The sequence below is a fragment of the Tetrao urogallus genome (genome assembly GCF_951394365.1).
Source record: "Tetrao urogallus genome assembly, chromosome: 14".
NCBI classification, from domain to species: domain Eukaryota; kingdom Metazoa; phylum Chordata; class Aves; order Galliformes; family Phasianidae; genus Tetrao; species Tetrao urogallus.
The window spans coordinates 301,050-321,847 of NC_136827.1; the positions used below are offsets into that span (position 1 = coordinate 301,050).

General features: G+C 53.0%; 1 protein-coding gene across 1 annotated transcript in view; it reads left to right on the plus strand.

Annotated features, from left to right (window-relative positions):
- Positions 1–265: 265 nt before the first annotated feature.
- The window catches only part of NRG2 (neuregulin 2), a gene marked incomplete at both ends in the record, with an annotated part of 152,375 nt that continues 131,842 nt past the window's right edge, over positions 266–20,798 (plus strand). Inside the window, one exon of the mRNA XM_079542186.1 lies at positions 266–695. Coding sequence (XP_079398312.1) covers positions 266–695 — 430 coding nt within the window. The remainder of the gene's footprint in view (positions 696–20,798) is intronic.

The following is a 20,798-nucleotide window of genomic DNA, read 5'->3' on the forward strand; positions in this document are numbered from 1 at the left end:
GAGGGCTCCCCGCCTCCCTCGCTCGGGGCTGGGCCGGCCGCCTCGCCCTCGTCCTTCCCGGCCGGCGGCGGCGGGCGCACGGCGGGGTCGCGGCGGCGCGGCTGCGGCTCCGCTCCGCGCCTGGGGGCGCCGCGCCGGGAGGAGGGTCCGCGCCGCGCCGCGCCGCTCCGCCCCGCCGCGCCCGCCTGCCCGCCCGCCGCGCCGCAGCCCCGCAGCCCGGCCGCCGCCGCCGCAGGGCCGGCGGGAGCGAGCGGCAGCCGGCGGCATGAGGCGCGACCCGGCGCCCGGCTTCTCCATGCTGCTCTTTGGCGTCTCGCTCGCCTGCTACTCGCCCAGCCTCAAGTCGGTGCAGGACCAGGCGTACACGGCGGCCGTGGTGCTGGAGGGCAAGGTGCAGTCCGTGGCCACCCCCGCAGGCGGCGGCAATGACAGCCGCGGCGCCTCCGGCCCCGCCGGGGGGGTCCTGGTGAAAGTGCTGGACCTGTGGCCCCTCAACAGCGGCGGGCTGCAGCGGGAGCAGCTCATCAGCGTGGGCTCCAAGGCGCCCTGCTTCAAAGTGAAGCGCAACCACCGCTACATCTTCTTCCTGGAGCCCACGGAGGAGCCGCTCGTCTTCCGCACCGCCTTCGCCCCGCTCGACACCAGCGGCAAGAACCTCAAGCGGGACGTGGCGCGGATCCTCTGCGCGGACTGCGGTACGGGGGCGGCAGGGCGGCGGGGCTCGCGGCCGGGCGGTGGGACGGGCCCCGCCCGAGCGGGGGGCTGCGCTGCCGTCGCCGGGCCCGGCCCCGGGCGCTGCGCGGGATGCGGCGGCGCTCCGCTCCGCGCTGCCCGGTGCGGTTCGCTCCGCGTTGACCGGTGCGGAGCCGGGCCGAGCCTCGAGCGGGGCCTGCGGCGGTGCTGCCTTCGCAGGTGCGCCGGGAAGTTTGGCCTCCTTCAAAAGGAGGGTCTCGTTTTCCGAAGTCGTTTTTCTTTTGTTCGTTTTGCGCGTTTTGATTTGCGCCTTTAACGTACCTGCTCTGTGCTTTGTGTGTGCCGTGCAGCGCTCCTTCATCACCTTTGTGAGTGCCGTTATGAAATGGTTTCGACGGAGGAGCGGCTGCGAGCGTTCCTCCTTTTGTGCCTGGCTTTCCCCGCTGTCCTCTGGCGGTGCGATGGGTTGGGGGGGACCGGCCGCAGACAATGACTGCATTTTCTCAGCGTTGGGATCTGAGCTTACAAAAACGCGAGGCCGGTCCTTCGTTAAGCTCCGGTGCCCAGATCCTGTGTCACCAACCCGGGCAGGGCTGGGTTACCTGCACCTCCCGGAGGCACGCCGTGCTGCCTGCAGCAAACCCCAGTCTCTCGTGTTTGGTGGCCTGCGGGGCTGTAAGGGCCTGTCCCCAGGTTCTGTGCTCAATGACAGAACGCTGTGCTTGCTCATCAGGTTAACTGGCCTTTTGCCTTCTTAGAGGCAATGTGCCACGGTAGTTATGCTTAGCTCTGTAATGAACATATGCGCGTGGCGTTGTTGTTGTTGTGTTCTCACATCAGTGTCCCTGGGGCAATACTTGGCCATGGCTGACAGCAGACCCTGTGTTTTGAAGGGTGGACCTGTCTCTTTTTCTAGTTACCACAAAGAATGTGAAACCTGGCTTGCCATAATACGTTGTTGAAAAAATGGGCTAGCACTGCATATCAGAAAACTAATTCAGGATGCACTGATCTCATGTACCTCTGTATGTGGGCCATCGTGGACATTGAAGATTTGGTGAAATATGGAGCTAAAAGTGAGAGAAGGAGAGAAATTTATTGAGATTTTGATTTTGGCACGAGGTGAAAGCATAGCAGAAGGTCTATGGCTGTTTTTTTTTTTTTTTTTTTTTTTTGAGCAGGAAGGATTGCAAACTTGCGTATCTCTGAGCAGCGGGGTATGACTTTAAGAGGAACGGAGGCTGCTCTGTGGCTTTCTGGATCAGGCCCAAAGCGCTAACGTGTGGGCTGATGTAACAACAAGTGAGGGGATGTCGTTCTGCCCGTGACACCCTCCTGGAGCTGATGCTTTGTTTTTGTGTTTCCGACGGGCTGAGGGATGCTGCAGGTTGTCAGCAGTGCTGCCTCAGCGGAGCTGTATGGCAGATGCAAAAGGAAAAAAAAAAAAAAGCTGGTGGTTGGGAGCTGTCATAGCTGTGGTTTGTTAAGTGATGAGGCTTAGATGGGAGCCTCAGTGCACTGAACTTGTGGTTCCTGCAGCATGAAGGTTCAGCCGGGGCACCGGGAGGCAGGTTCTGAAGGTGACATTCCTGGCAGGATCTCCTGATTTGTGGCATCTTAGTAGCTGAAAGGTGCACAGACTGGGAAACCAGGGCACGGTCTGCTTTCTTGCTCCTTGGGTTCCGGTGGGGCAGGGATCCAAAGAGGCACGGGGCTGATTCCCATCCTCGCTGCAGAGCCTTGTCCCAGGGCTGGACAAGGAGCCGTGTCCCGGCACAGGGACCTGCGAGGGACGGCGGGCTGCGAGAACACCATGGAGCAGAGGGTGGGCTGGGCTGTGCTGCTCTGACCACGAGCCCCCACTCCTAAAGACGGAGGCCTCGCAGGGCTGTCATCTTCCTCCTGGCTCTGTGCCTGGCTCTGTTTTCAGTGATTCATTCCCTTCTCATGGGTTGGGATGCTGTGTGTCCTCTGCTCTCCTGCCTGCTGAGGACCCGCGTGTGCCGCAGGGTCAGGCCTGCAGTCAGAGCATCCATGGCTCTCTCCCAGGGCCAGGCTGTTGCCTGCACAGCATGCTGCAGGGACAGGTGAAGCCCTGCAGGATAATAAGTGAGTCTGAAGGCGAGGGGGGCACTGCTCGGGGTGCAGGAGGTGGAGAGGGAAAATGTGTGCCAAGTTCCGGGAGGCACTTGGGGGGGGGTCTCAGCTGGACGGTGTCATACTGCCCATACCGTGCTGAGGTCTGGGAAGGGGAACTGCTGGGCCCAGTACTGGGCACTTCAGAGGCTGGAGCTTCCCTGCCTGTGAAATCCAGAGGTCTGCAGCCTCTGCCCCTCTGCAGAGCTGTAGATGAAGGAGTGTTTGTGCTCCCTGGCACATGGGGAACGGCTTGGGTCTCATCACCCTCATGGGCATCTTAAAACCTCTCCTGCACTGGCAGTGTTATTGTGTTTTTCATGCTCTTATGTAATGATTCCTGTTATCACTTCTCCTCCTGTCTCTTTTCTTCACATCTTTTAGCTCCTTAATTTTGGATGGTCTCTTATTTCCTCTGCGCCTACATGCACAGATCGAGGAGGAAGATGTAGCTGCAAGGCACAGTGCTTCTGCCAGTGCATGGCCGTGCAGCACAACATCCGTGCTAGGACCATGCTGACTTTGGTGTGCAAGGGAGGTTGTGGTCCTCACCCTTCTGGTCCTCAAGAGTCTCTTGTGCCACCATTTGCCTTTTGCTGGACATGAACTTCTGCGAACATGAACTGTGCAAAGAAAATATCCCATATACAGAAGGAGCCCTTGCTAGTGGGGATGTAACATCTTTGGCCCCTGACTTCTGGTTTCACAGGGGAACAGATGTCTCTCTGCCTCCACATGCAGCAAGCTGCAAAGTAGACTTAGTACTTGTACCTCTGCTGGAGCACCTCACTGTAGTGTTCCAGGAGAAGTGCACAATGTGCTGTAGGATTAGGTGGCTTAGGCTGAGCAGTAATCTGGTGGGGGCAGATCCCTGGGAGGATTTGAAGGCAAACCTGTTGTTGCAGCAGCAGGTGCTGTGTGTGAGATGAGACCCTGAGCACTGGGTTCTGAGGCAGGACAGTGCTGGGGCTGCGTCACTGCACTCGGGCACTGTGTGCTGCTGGCAGGGAATATGCTGACTGCTGGAGCTGGGCTATGAGGACAGGAGGGAGGACCGATTTTAAATGCCCGCGGGAAAATACAGCCCTCTGGATTATGGTGTAGGTGTTGCTGCCTGAACCAGTGCTGGCAAATTTTCGGCAAGCAGCTGATGCAAAAACACCCCTCTCTGCTCTTCTGCAATTCATCCCACGTGCTGCAGCCAGGCAGGTGCATGGGAGGGGTGCGGGCTGCATTGGGCTCTGCCTTTATCCCAGGACAGCTGTGGAGCTGGGAGCAAGAAAGTTGGATTTTCTCACATGCTGCCCTGCTAATTAGAGCTGTCTGAAACTGCTTCTCACCACCTTCAGAAAATCACACTTCCTTAGGTTCACAGAGGAGCAAAATCTTGTTTCCTTCTTGCCTTGAGCTCCTGCAGATGGGGAGCGATCACTGAGCTGCAGAAGGCTTTTCCCCCCTTGCACTCTTCTGCTCGCTCTCTGCTCCTGGTTCACTGGTATGAGGGATTTTGGAGGTGAGTAGACCCGAGATAGCAGGTCCTCAGGACAGTGCAGCTCCTCATGTCCCCTCTGAGGCTAAACCATTGTCATGGGCTCAGCCATGCCCAAAAGAACAGAGCACGTGCCTCCCAGGCACGTGCTACACATGCAGCAAAGCCTGGCTGGATGTTTCAGTGCCTTTCAGAACCACCTGACTAAATAAAGCATTTCCCCAAGGATCTCCGTGAGTAACAGGAGACTAATAGAGCTCCTGCATGGTCTCAGTCCTGCTGGTTGCTGTATCGAGGGCCTCTCCACACACAGCCTTGGGCAGCTGCTGCTGCTCAGTGCCTTTGAGCTCTCCCAGCAGAGAGCCCTTAGATATGGGCCCTGAAGCATGACGGCCTTCCTAAATTACAGGCAACACCTTGTTTTGGGTTCGGATCTGGTTCAGAAACTGGTGCATGCTTGGGAGCACAGAGGCAATAAACTCTACTGCTGGGCAGAGGTAGCCATGTTCTAAGCCCTCCATGGGTCTGGGCTGGGAAAAGCAAAGTGCACCGTGGTCACCAGGGCCTGGGTGCTGGCGCGGAAGCACGCCCCCTGCAAAGCTGTTGGACCTCTCTTTCACACCCAAATGCGCTGCTCACAGGAGGCGGCTCCCTTGGAAGGTGTTCTGTGTGCTGGGCCCTGCTCTGACCCCAAGGACCCCAGCCCTCAGCAGCAGCTCAGGAATCATGTGCAGCTCCGGAGGAAGCACATCTCCCTGGCAACTTTGGCAGCCAGGCATCTGCTTGCCTACTGACTGCGTGTGCAGCACTCAGCGGGTGCCAGTGCCTCTCAGTGCTTTCTTCTCAGGTCTGGGAGGACGTGGAGGGGGTCTGCCAGAAGCTTGGGGGATGGCGTATTGAGCTGGCAAGGGTGGGTTAAAGATCAAAGGGGAGAGGAATCCTTGTGCTGCTTTTCTGCTGCTGAGTGACCGTGCTTCCTCTGCCAGGCTGCTGTGGCCTCCAGTGCTGGGCTGAGTGCTGTAGAGCTCAGCCAGAAGAGCTGGTGAAACTTCTGTCACTTCATTCTTGTGGTCCAGCTCTGTCCTGGGGAAGGGGGTGACAGTCTGGAGGGGAAAGAGTTGAGATTCACCTCAACTTGAGGTACTGGCTGAATGAAAAAATGTGTATCTCCCGACAGGGAAACCCAGAATGTAGTTGGGTGAGATCACATCTGTTCTCAGAAGACTTGAGGAGTTTTGTATGAACATTGCAGCAGATAGTGCTGAAGCTATTTAGGGGAGAGGTCGTGTTAGGGAAAGGAAAAGGGAACAAGAAGAGACTCGCGGCTGGTGGGAGGCGGGAGATGCTGCCTTGGAGACCCAGAGCACTGATGTTCAACTGAACAGGGGTCTGTTGCCTCTGTGTGTGTTGGGTTCAGCTGAGGTGACAGCCATGTCTTGGCATTGCTGGCTGATGCTCTGTTTTCTCGTCTTTCCTGCCCCACTGTCCTACCTGTGGGCAATTATTACTTTGAGGTATCTCTGCAATCCTAACCATGACCAATGTGTGACCTCCTGAAACATCGCCCAGCATAAATCAAGGGTTGTTTGCTGTCGGCAATGCATTTTGACAGTAGGTTGAGTACAGATTCATCAGTAATGACCCTGGGATGAGTGACATCCTTGTGGGCAGGAATAGGAACTGGAAAGTTGGTTAGGTCTGTTCCCAATCTGTTGTCTGGTGCTGCAGTCCAGGGCCAAGATAATTCTGCTCACAGCATCTCCCCCTGGACAGGGCAGTCCACTTCTCACTGGATAACACCTGTCCCAAGCCCTGCTGGCTAAGGGCTGAGAAAAGGCCTTCCCAATGGAGTGGAAACAAACTGGTGTGACATGCTGGTGGGAGCAGAGACTCAGGGCTGATAGCAAGCATATCCTGGGGATGTCAGGTCTAGATGGGCAGAGCTGTGCCTGAAGGCTTGTGAAAATGCTGAGGAGGATGGGAGGGCTTTGTAGAGCCTGTAGAAGGGCATGCTGCACTTACTAGGAGAGCTGCTCTGGAAGTGCCAATCTGGGGTTGGAGGGCAGGTATTTGCATTCACTGTAATCAATCATTGCTCATCCACTTTTCATGAATTTGTAGTGGTAAGATGTTGTTGAGGATTCTCTTTCTGGTCTCAGGGCAGGCAGAAGGCTCATCAGGATAGAGAGAATGGGGTGAGCTGTGCTTTCTGGACTGCCCCAGAGCTGGAAATGGTGCACCAGCCCTGGATGCTGCACTCACAGGGGTCTGATCCTGTTAGATCTGGGCTGGGGCAGCAAGAAGGACCCAGAAAGGTTTCCCTGTAAAGTCCTATGCTGTGGCTCCTGGCTTGGCATGCTTTCTTGCATAAGGTAGGAGAAGACAGTGCCCATTTCAGCATCTGCACACCCAATACTGCTCCTCTGGCAATGCCCCACACAAATGGGTGGATATGAGATGTATGTTCTGCCTTACCAGCACTAGCTTGATTTCATTGCATCCCCAGAAAGATGCCTTGATGTCAGAAGATGGGGATGCAGCTGGAGCAGAGGTTTGCTCTTAGGAGGGATTTCTCTGTCATTCTCTGAGCACACTTTCTTCCCAGGTTGGTGATTAAGAGGAAGATGGCTATTTTCCCTGTTGTGGTGGACAGGAGAGGCTGGGTCTGTAGATTGACTCTCCCTGTCCTTTTTTGGACATTTAGGGGCAATTGCAGCTGCAGGCTGTGGGAAATGCAGTAGGAGCTCCAGAGCTGACCACGTCCTGGAGCCCAGGTGGGATCGTAGCCAAAGAGGGATAAATCTAGAGTGGGGGAGTGGTCTGGTGGGTTTGGAAGGATGAAATATGGGTAAGATACTGGGGAAGGCTCTGAAGTTTTTGGGCACTGGTTAACATAAACTGGGTAGTAAATAGAAATTAATTCTTCTGTGCCTACAGGTAGGGTGATGGGAAGCAACAGGCATAGGGTCACCTACAGGGGTGAGTGAGTTCACACAGTGTCTCGCTGCAGAGCACTCCTGGGACCAAAGGCTTGCACAGGCTCACAGCAAACATGTCTGTGTGTGGGAGGGTTGGGGTGGGAAAAGGCATGATATGAGCATGGAGCAGTGCTGTGGCTGCAGCCTCATGATGGGTGTGCTCTGCAGGAGGCAGTGACACATTTCTCTTTCTGATGATCAGTAATTCCTTTGTGGAGACTGAACTCCATTGCCTGGGCCATGCTCCAGAGCAGGAGCTCCGTAGAGCATCTTTCCATTTCTAGCTGGCGGTCAGTCTGCCCAGAGGCTGCAGCACAGAAAGCCAGATGCTGTTGTGTGGGTTTGCTCCTGGGCCTGGATGGCTCTGCTTATGCACTTGGCAGAATTGAGTTTGGGTTTTTGTGCTCTGGATGCAGCAGAGGGGCTGTTTGTAGAGATCTGGGTTCACCTCCCATCTGTGCCACTGGCTGTAGGAGAGCTGCTTAGTATCTCCACACCATGATTCTCTGCCTGGCAGACAGACGGAATGCTGCTTTGCACGCTTTGCTAGAGAGCAGAACCTGGCCACATACCGGGTGATGAACCAGTGTATCAGTGCCGGTCATCAGCAGAAGGTGCCCTGGCACTGATGGCTGTTGGGGCAGTCTGTCCACCTGCCCAGGCTGGGGCCCTTGGGTGGCTACCTAGCTCTCAGTGTCTCAGACAGAAAGCAGCACTCCCCAAAGTTGTCTGTGCTCTGCAGCTGTCTGTGCGGGGGAGCTGTGACGTGCAAGGAGACAGTTGCTGTCGGTCCATTGCGTGGGGACGTGCAGGCTCCTGGCATCCAGGCTGCTTTTTCCTTTTGCTGAACTAGATGGCAGCGCTGGCAGCAAGTGCTGGGCCTTGAGGGCACTTGATACTGTGTGATGGTGTGGAGAGCGGGTTTCCCAAGCTGCTGCGGAGCTGAGAAGCCTTGTGGTGTGTGTTGCAATGGAGGACATCTGGGTGAGGCCAGCCTGACTGATGCCTGCAACATTCTGCACATCTGTAGCTGCTGTGCAGTCTGAATGATTCAGATTGCCTTGTTCATTGTATATGCGTGTGTGTCTTGAGCTGACTCTGCATGTGGACGTCCAGGCCCGTTTCCCAGCCCTCTGGGATGCTGCATATCAGTCGGTGTTACTGGAAGTGGCCTAAACACAAGCAGGCATGGTTTTGTGTGTGAGTTGACTTCTGCAGCCTTCCCAGTGAGAGAAAAGGCACTTGCTGGCTGTGCTGAGACAGCTTATCCAGAGCCCTCCTGCCTTGGGTCAGACACGGTCTCTAGCCTCTCCTTCCTTCTGAGCACCATGGGCTGCATTGCCTTCTGCTCTGTGTCATCAGAGCAAAGCACAGAGCACAGAGCATCACACCAGGACAGCACAGGTGCAGGGATGTGGAAGAAATCCTGCCTGTGGTGTTGACACACCTGTAGAGAAAACAGCTGAATTTGCCAAGAAAGCACATACCATCCTTGTAATCAAACTGGTAACTGTGAATAGAAGTGTGGCCACTGTAGGAATGAGGCTCCAGATGGTTCTCTGAGCAAGGAGGAGAGAAAATACCTATCCACAGTGAGCTTTGAAACCAGCTGATGGTCTGCTGAGAGCATCAAGTCTCAGATCTGGATGTTAGAACTCCAGGAGAGGGCCTCGTAACTCCCAGATCAGAGGTAAATGAAGTGATTTCTGGCTTCAAGATGGCAGATAGGCAGATGTGATGGTGCTGTTGGGAAACAGTGACCTTCTGAAACCTTCCAGCCTGAAGAGTGATTGTGGTAGGCTGGAGGTGGCTGTGAGCAGCTCTGCAGCTGGAGGGAGAGAGCTGCTACTCTGCTTTGCCCCTGGCACCAGTGTGGCTGTGGGTGCTGCAGTGTAAGGTGGGCTCAGTGAGGGTCCCATCAGCTCTCCCATAATTCAGTGCCCCTTTCTGTCACCTTGTTGTCAGGGAGTTTCCCACCCCTCTCACTTGTTCATTTCCCACCTGGCAACTCTGCAGTGTCAGGGAGCCCCAGGAGACGGTGGATGGGAAGAGGTATGCCTGAAGTCTGCAAGAAACATCCCTGTCCCAGGGGCAGAAACCTGCCCAGAAGTGAGACTTGGAGGTGTGGGGGTCTTTGCTGTAGCAGACACCGTCCAGTAAGTCAGGCTGGTAACAGGGATTTCATGGGGAGTGGTTGTATAGAGGACTGAACTCATTTTGTGCAGTAGGGAAATGGCACACATGAGGGTAACTTCCTGGCTGCAGTATCTGACAGAAAAACCCCTCCCCAAAGTCTTACTTTCATGGTTGATGTTCTTCAAAATAATCTTTTTTTCTCCTCTGTGTGACGAATGACATGGGAAACCCTTCTGCAAGGGAATAAATTCTGCCTGTGGCTTTCACTTGGCAGTGCTGAATTTCCTTCCATGCTGCTGTTGTCTTTCTCCTTTCCCCTTCTCCTCTTCTCCCTCCCACACCTCTCTTCTCTGTCACACATCCTCAGCTTTTAGAGCAATAATTGCAGATGAGCTAAGAAAACCCTAACATGTTTTTAACGATGACTTTCATTCCTTTTTCTGCAGTGTTCTCTGAGGCTGCACTCTGAAAATGTGAAAGTGTTTCAGTGATTTTTTTGGTTGTTTAGACCTGTTCTTGGAGATTTCCTTGAATTGACTTTCTGGATAAGTACGAATGGGAGGTTGTCCGGTGGCACTAAATGTGGAGTCTCCTACTTCAAAAGCCACCAGGATGTGGCCCGGGGCACTTGCTCTGGGTGTCCCTGCTTTAGCGGGCATTGGAGCAGGTGGACTCAGAGGTCCCTGCCATCCTTGACTCTGATTCTTTGTGGTCAGTCAAGTCCTTGACTGACCACAAATTGCCCATGTGATTCTCACTTGCTGGATGTTGAAGGCTTGGAGCCTCGGTAGGTAGGTGGACTGGCCTGGTTTGCCCAGGGGCTTGGGGTTGTGTGTTAATGACGTGTTACAGGGTGCCACAAACCCTTGGCCAAGCAGGCAGATGTCTGCACTCTGACTTCTTTTTCCCATCTCCCTGCTGGTGAATTCAGTGGAGGTTTCCCCGTTAAAGAGGAACACTGGAGTCAAGCAGCCTTGTGTCTGCCTCCAGGGTGCAGATGAGAGCTGTACCTAAGCATGACCCATCCACTCTGACCTCAGGCTCTGGCTCTGTGTTCCCTATTTCACGTTCAGCTTCATGAGTTAGCTCCAGTGCTGTCAAAATGGTGCATGAGGACATATGCATGGGCTCTTGTGCAGCCATGTAACTGAGTCCTCGAGGGTTCTGTCACCCATGATAAGCTCACTGCTTGCTCTCTCCTCTCCTGCTCCCCATAGGTCTTGTCCCTCCCTCCTGAGGCCGTCTGTCCTTCCCTGGGGCAGCTAGGACAGGTAGGAGCCCAGGAGCCTCTTTTAGCATCCTCCCGCCACTCCAGGAGTCAGACCAAAGTCCCAGTAAGCCCAGCCCCAGGTTCTCCTGTATCACAGATGGCCTGACTTTGCTTCTCTGTGTTGCTACCTGCAGCCCATCCCAGGCACTGCAAGGACTTCTGCTTTTCAGGTGCTCTCAGTGGCTGTGGGGAGCAGAGCTGGGGTTCTGCTGGGCACTGTGATGTGGTCTTGACTCTCCCCATAGAAAAGGGGGCTGGAATAGTGTGAGGAACAGCTCTTTGCTATTTTCAAACTGGATTGTATCTCACAGTTGCTGTGTCGGGAGAGGCCTGGTGCTGGGCTTGATGCTGGCAGTCCTGCTGTTCCCTGTCTGTCTTCCTGTGCAGGCCAGTGATGCAGGGAGAGGACAGAGAGCAGCTGCCAGGTGGCTGCAGGGTGGACATGCTGCCTTGCATGTTTGCTCTCTCCAGATGAGAGCAAACACCAAGCCTGCAGCAAGGGGCACTGGAAGGGTGCACTGGAAGATCATGCCAGGCCAATGGCTGGTTGTGCTGTACGTGAGAACTTCCCCCCAGTGCCAGTGACCCTTTGTGCACCAGCTTGTACAGTGTGGGCTCAGTGGGACTGCTGGCAATGGCAGTGCTGCTGCTTCTGGGGCTTTGTGTCCCTCGCAACGGAGGTTGCTCAGGGTCCGCGGAGAAGCCTTCAGTCACAGCAGGGTCACTGCTGGCAGCTGAGCCTGCTCAGTGCAGGGGACCTAAACAAAGGAAAGCCCACTGAGGAGAAAGGGAGAAAGAGAGAAGCCACTGTGAGCTGGAGCTGAACAGTGCTGGGTGACCTTTTTTGCTCCAGCAGCCTTGTTCAGAGGGAAGTGGAGGACTCTTGATGTTGAGATATTGCACTTAGAAGCTCAGCAGTGTGCTTTCCTTGTATCAGGGGCTGCATGCCGGGGACACGTGTTGGTGGCAGGGAAATGGGGGAGCTCTGCTGCTAACTTTCCCTAAAACAAGTCCCACCTGGCTCTTTATCCAGCTTTCAAGGAGCAGGAGGGACCCATGCCCCCTGCCTGTGGATGGGGGGGATATTCCCCACCCTCCCCGTGCAATTGGATGCTTGCAGAGCAAAGCTTGCAGCAAGCCAAGCATCACTCGCACTCCATCAGACGTGGGTGTCTATAAAAAGCCTCTCTGGGGTTACGATTGGGTGTGCTGGCTGTGCCACGTGGTCTCTTGTAAGGCCTGTGTTGCTGAGCAAGTGGCATTCCACTTATTTTTGGCACTAATAGTCTTTAGTTAATACATAAATTCAGCTTAAATTCTGGATGGAAAATAAATCCCAAGTGGAGGCTCTGCTAATAAGATGACAGACGCTTCGGGAGCCGGGGCTGCTTGTCAGCAGAGTGGTTGTGACTGCTGAGATCTGTGAGCAGCAACATGCTCAGGCACAAGGTCCTTAAAGTTACCACGAGTTGTCGGACTAAATTACAGAAAAATTAGGCAGATGGCTGAGGTGAGCTCTAGCTTGAACTGCTAGAGCTGAACACGTTACAGCAAACGCCCCAATGCAATCCTGAGTCCCACACTGTCATGGAGAGAAAAGGAAGGAGCTGGAGCATCATTTTAGGTCTACAAAGCTGCAAAGCACCCTCCTTTCTGACTGTGTGCTGGTCTGAGGTTCTCTGCAGTACCTCTCCTTTCTCAGTGACCCACTGCAGGTCACCCCAGCGTGTCCATCCCAGGGAACTTTCACCCCAGAGTTGGAAAGGAACTGAGGTGTGGAAGAATTCCAGGTCATCCCTGCATCTCCTGCTGACCTGCCTCACCTTTTGCATGACGTCTGCTCCTCTTCACTCAGCACATGAGCCCCTTGCCAGGTAGCAGGCAGGATTTTAGTCATTTAGGTCTCAGATTGATCTTTCTGGGGAGGTTCAGGCCTCTTAGTTACAGTCAGGACCAGTGATGCAGCACTGGCCTCATAAGTGTGGGGAGCCTGAGATCACTACTTCTTTGCTGTGGATTTCCACTGGACCCTCCTTCTCTCCTCTGCAGTCTCAATCAGAAAGTCTGATAGAGTAAGGTTCTATTTTTTTAATTTTTATTTTCAGGTTTTCTGGTCAATAATGTGCAGCTGCTTTGTTTTTCTGGGCTCTCAAGAGGAGAGAGAAGGCTAATTCTGGAGCCTTTTAGGGCTGTATTTACTGCAGCAGGGAAAGCCCTGACCACTGTCAGTGGACATCTATAAAGCAAAGTGGGATATGGCTAGGTCTCTGCTGCAGCCTGTGGACAAGACTTAACAGCCTTAAAGCATTGTAGGAGAGGTGTAGGTGGATGCAGCTGTTCCTCTCCTCTCTGATCCCTCATAACTCCACTCTCATCTGGGACCTGCTTGGGCCAGTTGAGGACCCTTTCTGAGTCTCATGAAGAACTGCAACTGGTTTGATAACAGCTTATTTAATAAGACAGCATAAGAAGAGGAACACAGATAGCAAGTAAATCTAACATCCCTTCAGGTGCTGGGCAAGCCCACATTTGCACATCGTCAGGCAGAACCTGGCTGGGTTTCTCCTATGGAGTAGGTCAGATCCCATCCCTGGTGAGAAGCTCTCCCTTTGGTCATTTGAGCTAGGATACAATTTTCTTGTAAGAGAACAACTCTATTCCTAAAAGACATTCTCATGAGAACTTTTCTCTGCATTGTTAGTCTGGCACACAAATCTGCAGGTGGTATGATTGCCCATGTCAAGTGGGTGCTGCCTGTAGGCTCCTGCACTACAATGAGCTGCTGAGTCTGTCCTGCGGCCAAGGGGGTGCAGGGCAGCCATGCTGGGTGTGCAGCACGGCACAGGCATGGCTGCACTTGATTAATAGATGTGTCACATATGTGTAGGGTCAGGGCCAGCACTCCCCCACTTCTGTACCACTCCTGAGGTGTGGGTGCCTTCCTCCAGCTGTCACTGGTGACCCTTTTGGTGCAGTTGGGTGCTCCTGGCTCTAACCCAGGATTTGGGCTTTGTGCATCCACCACCAAATCTGAGGCTTTCTGCATAGTTTCAGCTTATCCTGGCCTCCAACCTGAGTTGTGCACCTGGCACTCAGGCCCAGATTCTGCACCATAGACAACCCAGGTGGCCCTGGATATGTGTACAGACTGGGGGAGAGCAGCCCCTCAGAAAGGGATCTGGGAGTTCTGGTTGATGGCATGATGAGGGGAAAAGAGCTGCTGGTGCTGGAGAGAGCAGAGGAGGCTGGGGCTGTGGCAGCCTCCGTCACAGCCCCACTCCCAGCTCATGAAGGGCTGAGGTTAGCCACAAAATCAGTGCAGGGACACAGAGATGAAGGTGAGGGCTGCCCATAGGCAAGGCCAGCCTTGCTCTGCCTGTGGTTCCTGCTGCACAGAGCTGCTTATCCCCACTGGGTGAGGCAGGGAGTACGCCATGCTTTGATGGAGACAAGGAGCGGTTTAGAGGGAATTAGAAGGGATTTATGGTGGTGGAGGAAATCACAATAAGCATGGCCTGGGTCAGGGGCACTGGGCTGTATGGAGGGGCTTGTCGCCTGGGCATGCACCTGAGGAATTACAGCATTGGCAGCAGGGCTGCTCACAAGGGTTTCTCTTAAAGCCCCAGTTCCCAGAGCTGTGGGACACACAAGTCTTGGTTTCCTTGTAAAAATTGTGTGGTAACAGAGATGAGACAGAGAATGTGAACCAGCAAAGCGCATCCCACTGGAACGTGAGTAAACATGTTCCAGCATTTATTATCTTTCCAATGTGCTTGAAATCCAGCCCCAGCCTAGGAGAGTCTAGCACTGTGGGTTAGCAACATGGAGATCCCAAAGAGTCTCCCTGTTTGCATGTCTGACCTGAGGTTTCTCCTTGCTTCCAGTTGTTTAACTGTTGTATGGCTGCTTTGGGGACCACCGTCCTGCACTGATAGCTCAGAATCTGTTGTCCCAAGACTTTGTTGCACAGCATCATCTCTCCTGGCAGATCACCTGGCTCCTCAGTGCTAGCTGAGTGTGCTGATGCCACGTGCATGACAACCAGGCTCTGCTCCACCATGCTGTGAACTTTGAATGGCAAAGACATTGTCTGTTCCCCTTGACTTGCTGGGACAAGAGGTGCAGGCTGATGAATGACAGTGGTATTGGCACAGGTGTTGACTGTAGTTGCTAATGGTTATGGAGGACATCCTGCTGGACCCCGGGGGAGGGTGAGCTGCTGGAGCAGTTTCATCTCACAGTCTCAAGGATGCCAGGATGCAGCAGTGCCTGGAAAAACATAGGCAGGCTTCTCCAAAGGAGCTTGGGATCTGGCGGGTGGGTGGGGTGCTGACAGCTCCTCCAGCTGCCCTCAGACTGCTGCGAAGAGCCTGCCTTCACCTTCCACTCGGCACCCAGGCTGTCAGTGAGATGTTTGTGAGCTCCCCGTGGTGTCTGGCAGGACTTGCCCACTCAGAAATCATAGGGCTCGGTGGTGTTGGCAGGCGGGGATTTGGGATGCAGCTGGGCTGTACCAGAGGGTTTTACCCCAGCTGTGTAATGCATAGCCAAGCTGCTAGCTGTCAGAAGCAGTAGGGTGCATGTCCCACATCCCCGCTGCTGAGCACTAGCATTAGCATAGTTTCCCTCGGTTACAATAAGAGATAAGAATGGGGAAGGCTAGGAATCTACTGTCAGGTGAAAAACATCCAATTGCTGCCATTCCCAAAGGCACCGGCAGAGAAAACTCAGCCAGGTTCTTGCTGGAGCTTTGCCTGGAGCTGGTCCTGTGTTGCGCACTTAATGCTGGGAGGGTTCCTGCTCTGCATCTTGCAGCTTTTCAGATAGCATCCTTGGGAGGAGATGACAAGACAGGAGGAAGAGGACAGTCACAGCGCATGTGAAGCTGCAGCAATCAGAGGACTGCAGGGAAGAAGATGGAGACGTGGTGGGGGAGCAACATGAGTCCCCACATAATCATGGCAGAGGGTCAGCCAATGAGTTAGCTGAGCAGATCTTTGAGCTGGCAGGAGGACAGTCCAGGTGTCTGGTGGATGGTGGCTGTGTGTGAAGTCTTCACCTGTGCTGCCATTGCTGCTGCTGCAGAGCCCTGTGGAGCAGCAGAGGCACTGTGTGGACTGGCAGTGCCCCAGCTGCTTGGGAAACAGTGGTGACGCAGATCTGAACCTGGGGCATCCCATAAGGTGTGTGTTTTTTCCACAGCTGTATCTCCGTGGACAAAGTGTGTGAGATCTTGGGAATAGAGAGAGACACAGGCAGAACATTTTTAACTTTGGCTGCAAAGCCAGGCACTCTGAGTCTTGGAGTGGCTTGCCTCAAGGTCATGAAGCAAAGGCTTCTATGGAGGAATGGGTGAAGCAAGCAGTGCTGCTCTAACGTACTTCTGGACATCTTTTACCTAAAACAAGTGCAAAAGTGCTTTTGATTCACCATGTAGGCTTCTCTGAAGATCTTATGTCTGGCACAGACAGCCTCTAACAAAGCTCCAATGTGACACAGCAACTTGTCACTGGCCTTGTCAGATCCTGAGGCCTCATTCTACTGAGTATGGATTCAGATGCCCATGGAACTGCTAGCTTTGGCTGGATGCTGTTTTCCTGCTGTCAGAGGAGAGGTGAGGGTTGGGCTGACCTGCATTTTGTTAGAACTGCTTCATCGTTTAATGCGTAATTTGATGGAGGTAAAACAAACTGCAGCAGGAATTGTGCTGCTCATATAGGCAGTTTTCGTTTCTCTCTCACAAAGAGCTCTGTTGAGTGTCTGCAGCATGTGGTATGCAGTGCTCTTGGGCAAGGAGAAGACCTGGCTCTCCTGTCCCAGTGAGTGTGGACATCTCCTGCCATGACTCCTTGGTTGTGTTGCTACAGGGCTATTCTCTGTCACAGATGCCCATTAGCAGCCTGCACCTGTGCTGTCGAACACAGCTACTGACACAGGGTGGTTATGAGAGAAGGAGCTCTTGAACTGTAAATTTTTTTTCTTGCTAGGTAAAACAGTGTCAGGGAATCTTCAGCAGCATAGGAGTGCAACCACACGTTGCCCTCATGCAGTTCGATTTATTGACTCTGCTGCATCTTTGTGTCTGTCTTCTGGGATATTCCAGCTAATAGCAGCAGCAAGGCTCCTGCGGTGCTCGGTGATGCAAAGGTTAAGCCTTTGGGGAACATTTCTGTAGTGACCACTGTTTACTGTCTGGTGGTACTCGTAATCCAGCAAAAAAGGAAACCCAAATGCAGGTATATTTTCCAGGAATGCAGGAGTGGTGGGTGGTGTCTCAGAAGGAGCTTTTCTCCAACCATGCCTTTCTTCTAATCCCGTTACAGAAGATGCTGGGTGCTGGGAAAGGTCCATCTAAACTATGACCAAAATGGGAGAGCTCTCCATCTCCTTGCACAAGGCTGCCTGGTGCAGTTCATGAAGGCTGAGGCTGCTGCAGATCCATCCCACCCTCTGTGGCCTGCAGGAGCCTGCAACCATGGCAGCTCCAGGCGAGTGGGAGGGTTTTCATGTGATGACTTCTGCATGGTGATGCCCACAGAGATTTTCCATTCCTTAGAGTCTGGAGGAAGGAGGGCATCGCTGGGAGGACCTGAGGCCTGCCAGCAGGCCATGAAGACGGAGTGCTTTGCTGTAGTCAGGACAGAGCCTGGGCTAATGCTGACTTTGGTGGTGCTGCAGGCTGCTCCTGGGCAGGAGCTGGCCCTCCATTGCATTCGGTATGCTTGTTGGAGCTCACAACTGGAACATGCTGTCCTAGAAAACTGCAAAAACTGCATTAGTCCCAGAGTCTCTGAGGCTGTTGCTCCTGCATAGCCATATCCAGTCACAGGAAAGTGGGACAGGAGAGACCTGGCAGCTCAGGTGTGGGGAGGAAACCACAAGGCTCTGTGTTGCCGCTGGTGTGAGCCTGGCATGGCTTCTCCTCAGATGCTTGGAAAACTGTGAAGGGGAAATCAAGGTAAAGAGGATGAAGGCTAGTGACTCAAGTTCAGCCGCATGTTTTTTTCTATGCCTAAAACTTTCTCAGGTCCTAATTAAGGACACATTAAGTGATTAGTGTCACCTGTGATTTAATCAAGGTTAATAGGCAGCACCTGTCATTAATGGCAACCATGACAACCATGACACGATGCATATCAGCTGCAGCTTGCTCTTCCAAAGTACGGAGCAATCTACCTGCAGAGGTGCTCAGCCTATCACAGTACCACTTTGTGTTGAAAGGGACTCTCAGGTTAAAATCATATCTAGAAATAATAATGCATTCCCTTACCTCTGTTTCTAATAGCACAGTTGATACGGGGAAATCAGGGAATATTCAGAAATGAGGAGAGGTTCTCTCTGCGGTTTTGCCTGTGTAGCCACCCACGTGCACACCCCAAACATATTTTTAATAATCACAAGCAGTGTCTTTAGGGAAAGACACTGAAACTTTCACTCTAAATTGATTTCTGCTCCATGTGTGGCTCCCAAGAATATTCCATGGGCGTATTTTTTGGGAGTAGGGGGTCAGTGAGGGGTATGTCTCACAGTGCAGCATTGTCAAGGGCTTGGTGTAACTTACATTTGATTCCTTGTGCACCTGCTATACAAAGTGATTTTATGTGTTTTGATTGCCAGGCTACAGAGACAGGTCATGCAGGGATGCTGATGAGTGTCTAGCCAGTGCTCAAATACGTTCTAACAGCAGTGGGTCTGGATGCAGGCCTGGAGGCTTGCAAGGGCTCTGCCACAGAGCCACCACTTCCATTTCACAATTTGCAGACCAGTCGTGAAGCCCTCCTGATCCCCACTTTCACCCGTGTGCTTTAAGCTGCTAGGACACGAGGAACCCTGTTTAAAGCTGGCTGTATCCTCATACATGAACACAAGTGCTGGGAATTGCAAGAGATCTTGAAGTATTCGGACTGACTGGGAGAAGTGATGAGTTGTGCCCTGGGGTGAGGACATGTCTGGAGGGACCAGGAAAGGCAGTGCATCTTAGCAGATGTGCTTTATCTCTGGAATCAGCTGTGTGAGAGCTGCTGGCAGGTTTTGCATGCCATTCAACATCTCCCTGCAGATGAAAGATTCCTCCCTAAACTCTTGTTTGAGGGGACAATTAATCTGCAAAACGGATGTGGAAGGGCATCTGGACAGCTGTACCCAAAGTTCCTACACATTTGCCTGGAACAAGCTGCAGCATTTTGGCATGCAGTGTCATATGCTGGAGCAGACCCTGGGCAGGGGAAGCTGGTGAAGACATTCTCATGGATTGCCATAGTTGTAGTGCTTGTGCAAAGCCATTTGTATAACCTGATGATCTGTCCTGTTAGCAGAGGCTTTGGGCAAGAAGTAATCACAGTTCTGATCTGGGCAAAGTGTTTCCCAGGCATAGGCTGAGCTTTGGGACTGTGGTCCAAGGGCAGGAGCTGCCAGGCAGACCGGCAATGTTACGGGGTGACAGGGCTAATGAGGCTGAAGCCTGGAACGCCCTGTCTCTCCCTCTAGGATGGGATGTAGTCTGAAGATAGGTGTGACTGGCGGTTCTGCATGCTTCATTTTCACATCTCAACATCAGCTCAGCTTGTTCTTTTACAGAGGGCTGGGAGGAGTGGGGTCAGAAGGTCCCAGCTATCTGGAACTGCCTGGCCTGATCCTGGTGCCCCGTTTCAATGCCTGGGGAATGGGCTCCATCCTCCTTTCCTCTCCCTGCTGGCAGCCCTCCTCTGACAGAACTGCCTTGCTTCAGCCCTGCCACAGCCCATCTGGGAACTGCCTGGGTGCAGGCAGAAGGGAGCAGCAGCCTTCCTGCTGCCAGACACTGAGCAGATGGTTTCATCCACACCTAGACAACACTCTGTCTACTGGGCTGACACCGGAGGCTAAACAGTTGTGTGAACACATTCCCTCTGTCATCGCTGACTTTTCCTATGCAGTTGTCCTGAGGGACAAAGAGAGGGGTCAGCATGTGGGATGTCTGAGCACGTGGAACATCTTGATGCCAGCCCAGGTCTGCAGGGACTGAGTGCAGAAGAAGCACGGGACCCAGCTGCTGGGTGTAGCGGGGCTCGTTTTGCGGAGGTTGCCAGTCGCACACTGACCGCAGTGCTTGCCAGCTCCCGAGGGAGGAAGCAATCTGTGTCATCTCACAGCGGGCTTCCTTAAATCTCAGCCTGATTAAGTGGTGGCAATATGGGCTGCCCGATATGAAACAGCCAGCTTCCTTCTCTGAAAAGGGCCGATCGTTAGTGCAGAAATAGCCTGTTAATGGTGTGCATTTTCCTACAGTCAGAGGCCAGTAACAGCAGAATCACTAGATTCTGACTGTGTGTGGGTAGATTCTAAAGACGACCAGCATCACATTGGTTACAAAGTGAGTCTGCCATGCTTCTGAGAAAGGTGAATTTGAACACTCTAGGTTTCTTTTCAACATCAAGATGTGTGAGGGATTTAGGGAATATCCTCTCAGTTTCTGACATCTAGTCTGACCTTTAGAATGTGGTCCTTGTGCTTTCTGTGGTGAGATACGGGCTGAAATACCCATGGACTGCACGCAGAGATGGTGAAGCTTGCAGAAAGCTTTGCTGTAGAAGAAGAGATGGTGCAGAAGGCACTTGGAAGGGTTTTTTTGTGGCAGTGGTTTTCCATCAGCACATTTACTGAGAGCTGTATCACAGTCTGGAAAGAGAGTTTAATGCACAGACTGCTGATAAAGAAGTGCAGTAAGTAGTTACATTAGAGTTATTTATTCATTTCAAAGAGATAAAAGCTTTCTGAAATCAGTGCAGTCATCTTAGCTTGTGGCTGTTGTTTTTCTTAGTTTCTTGTGTGTTTTAGAGATCCAATTAATTTACAGGCAATGACTGATGCTGAGAAGAATACAGCTCAAGCTGAACTGTTTATTTTTCTTTCCCTTCGTTCTCAGAAGGCGGTGAGCTGGGGCCTGCCTTGGTGGTGGGTCCCCAGCATTCAACAAATAGGAATAAAATACTGTCAGCTATGTTTGTGCTGAGACACAGTCAAACATTAGCACTTCTCCAGTTTGAAGAGCGAAGAGTTATGGAGGTATTGTAACTAACAGCATCAATGCATTTTGCCTGGTGAACACTATGTAGGA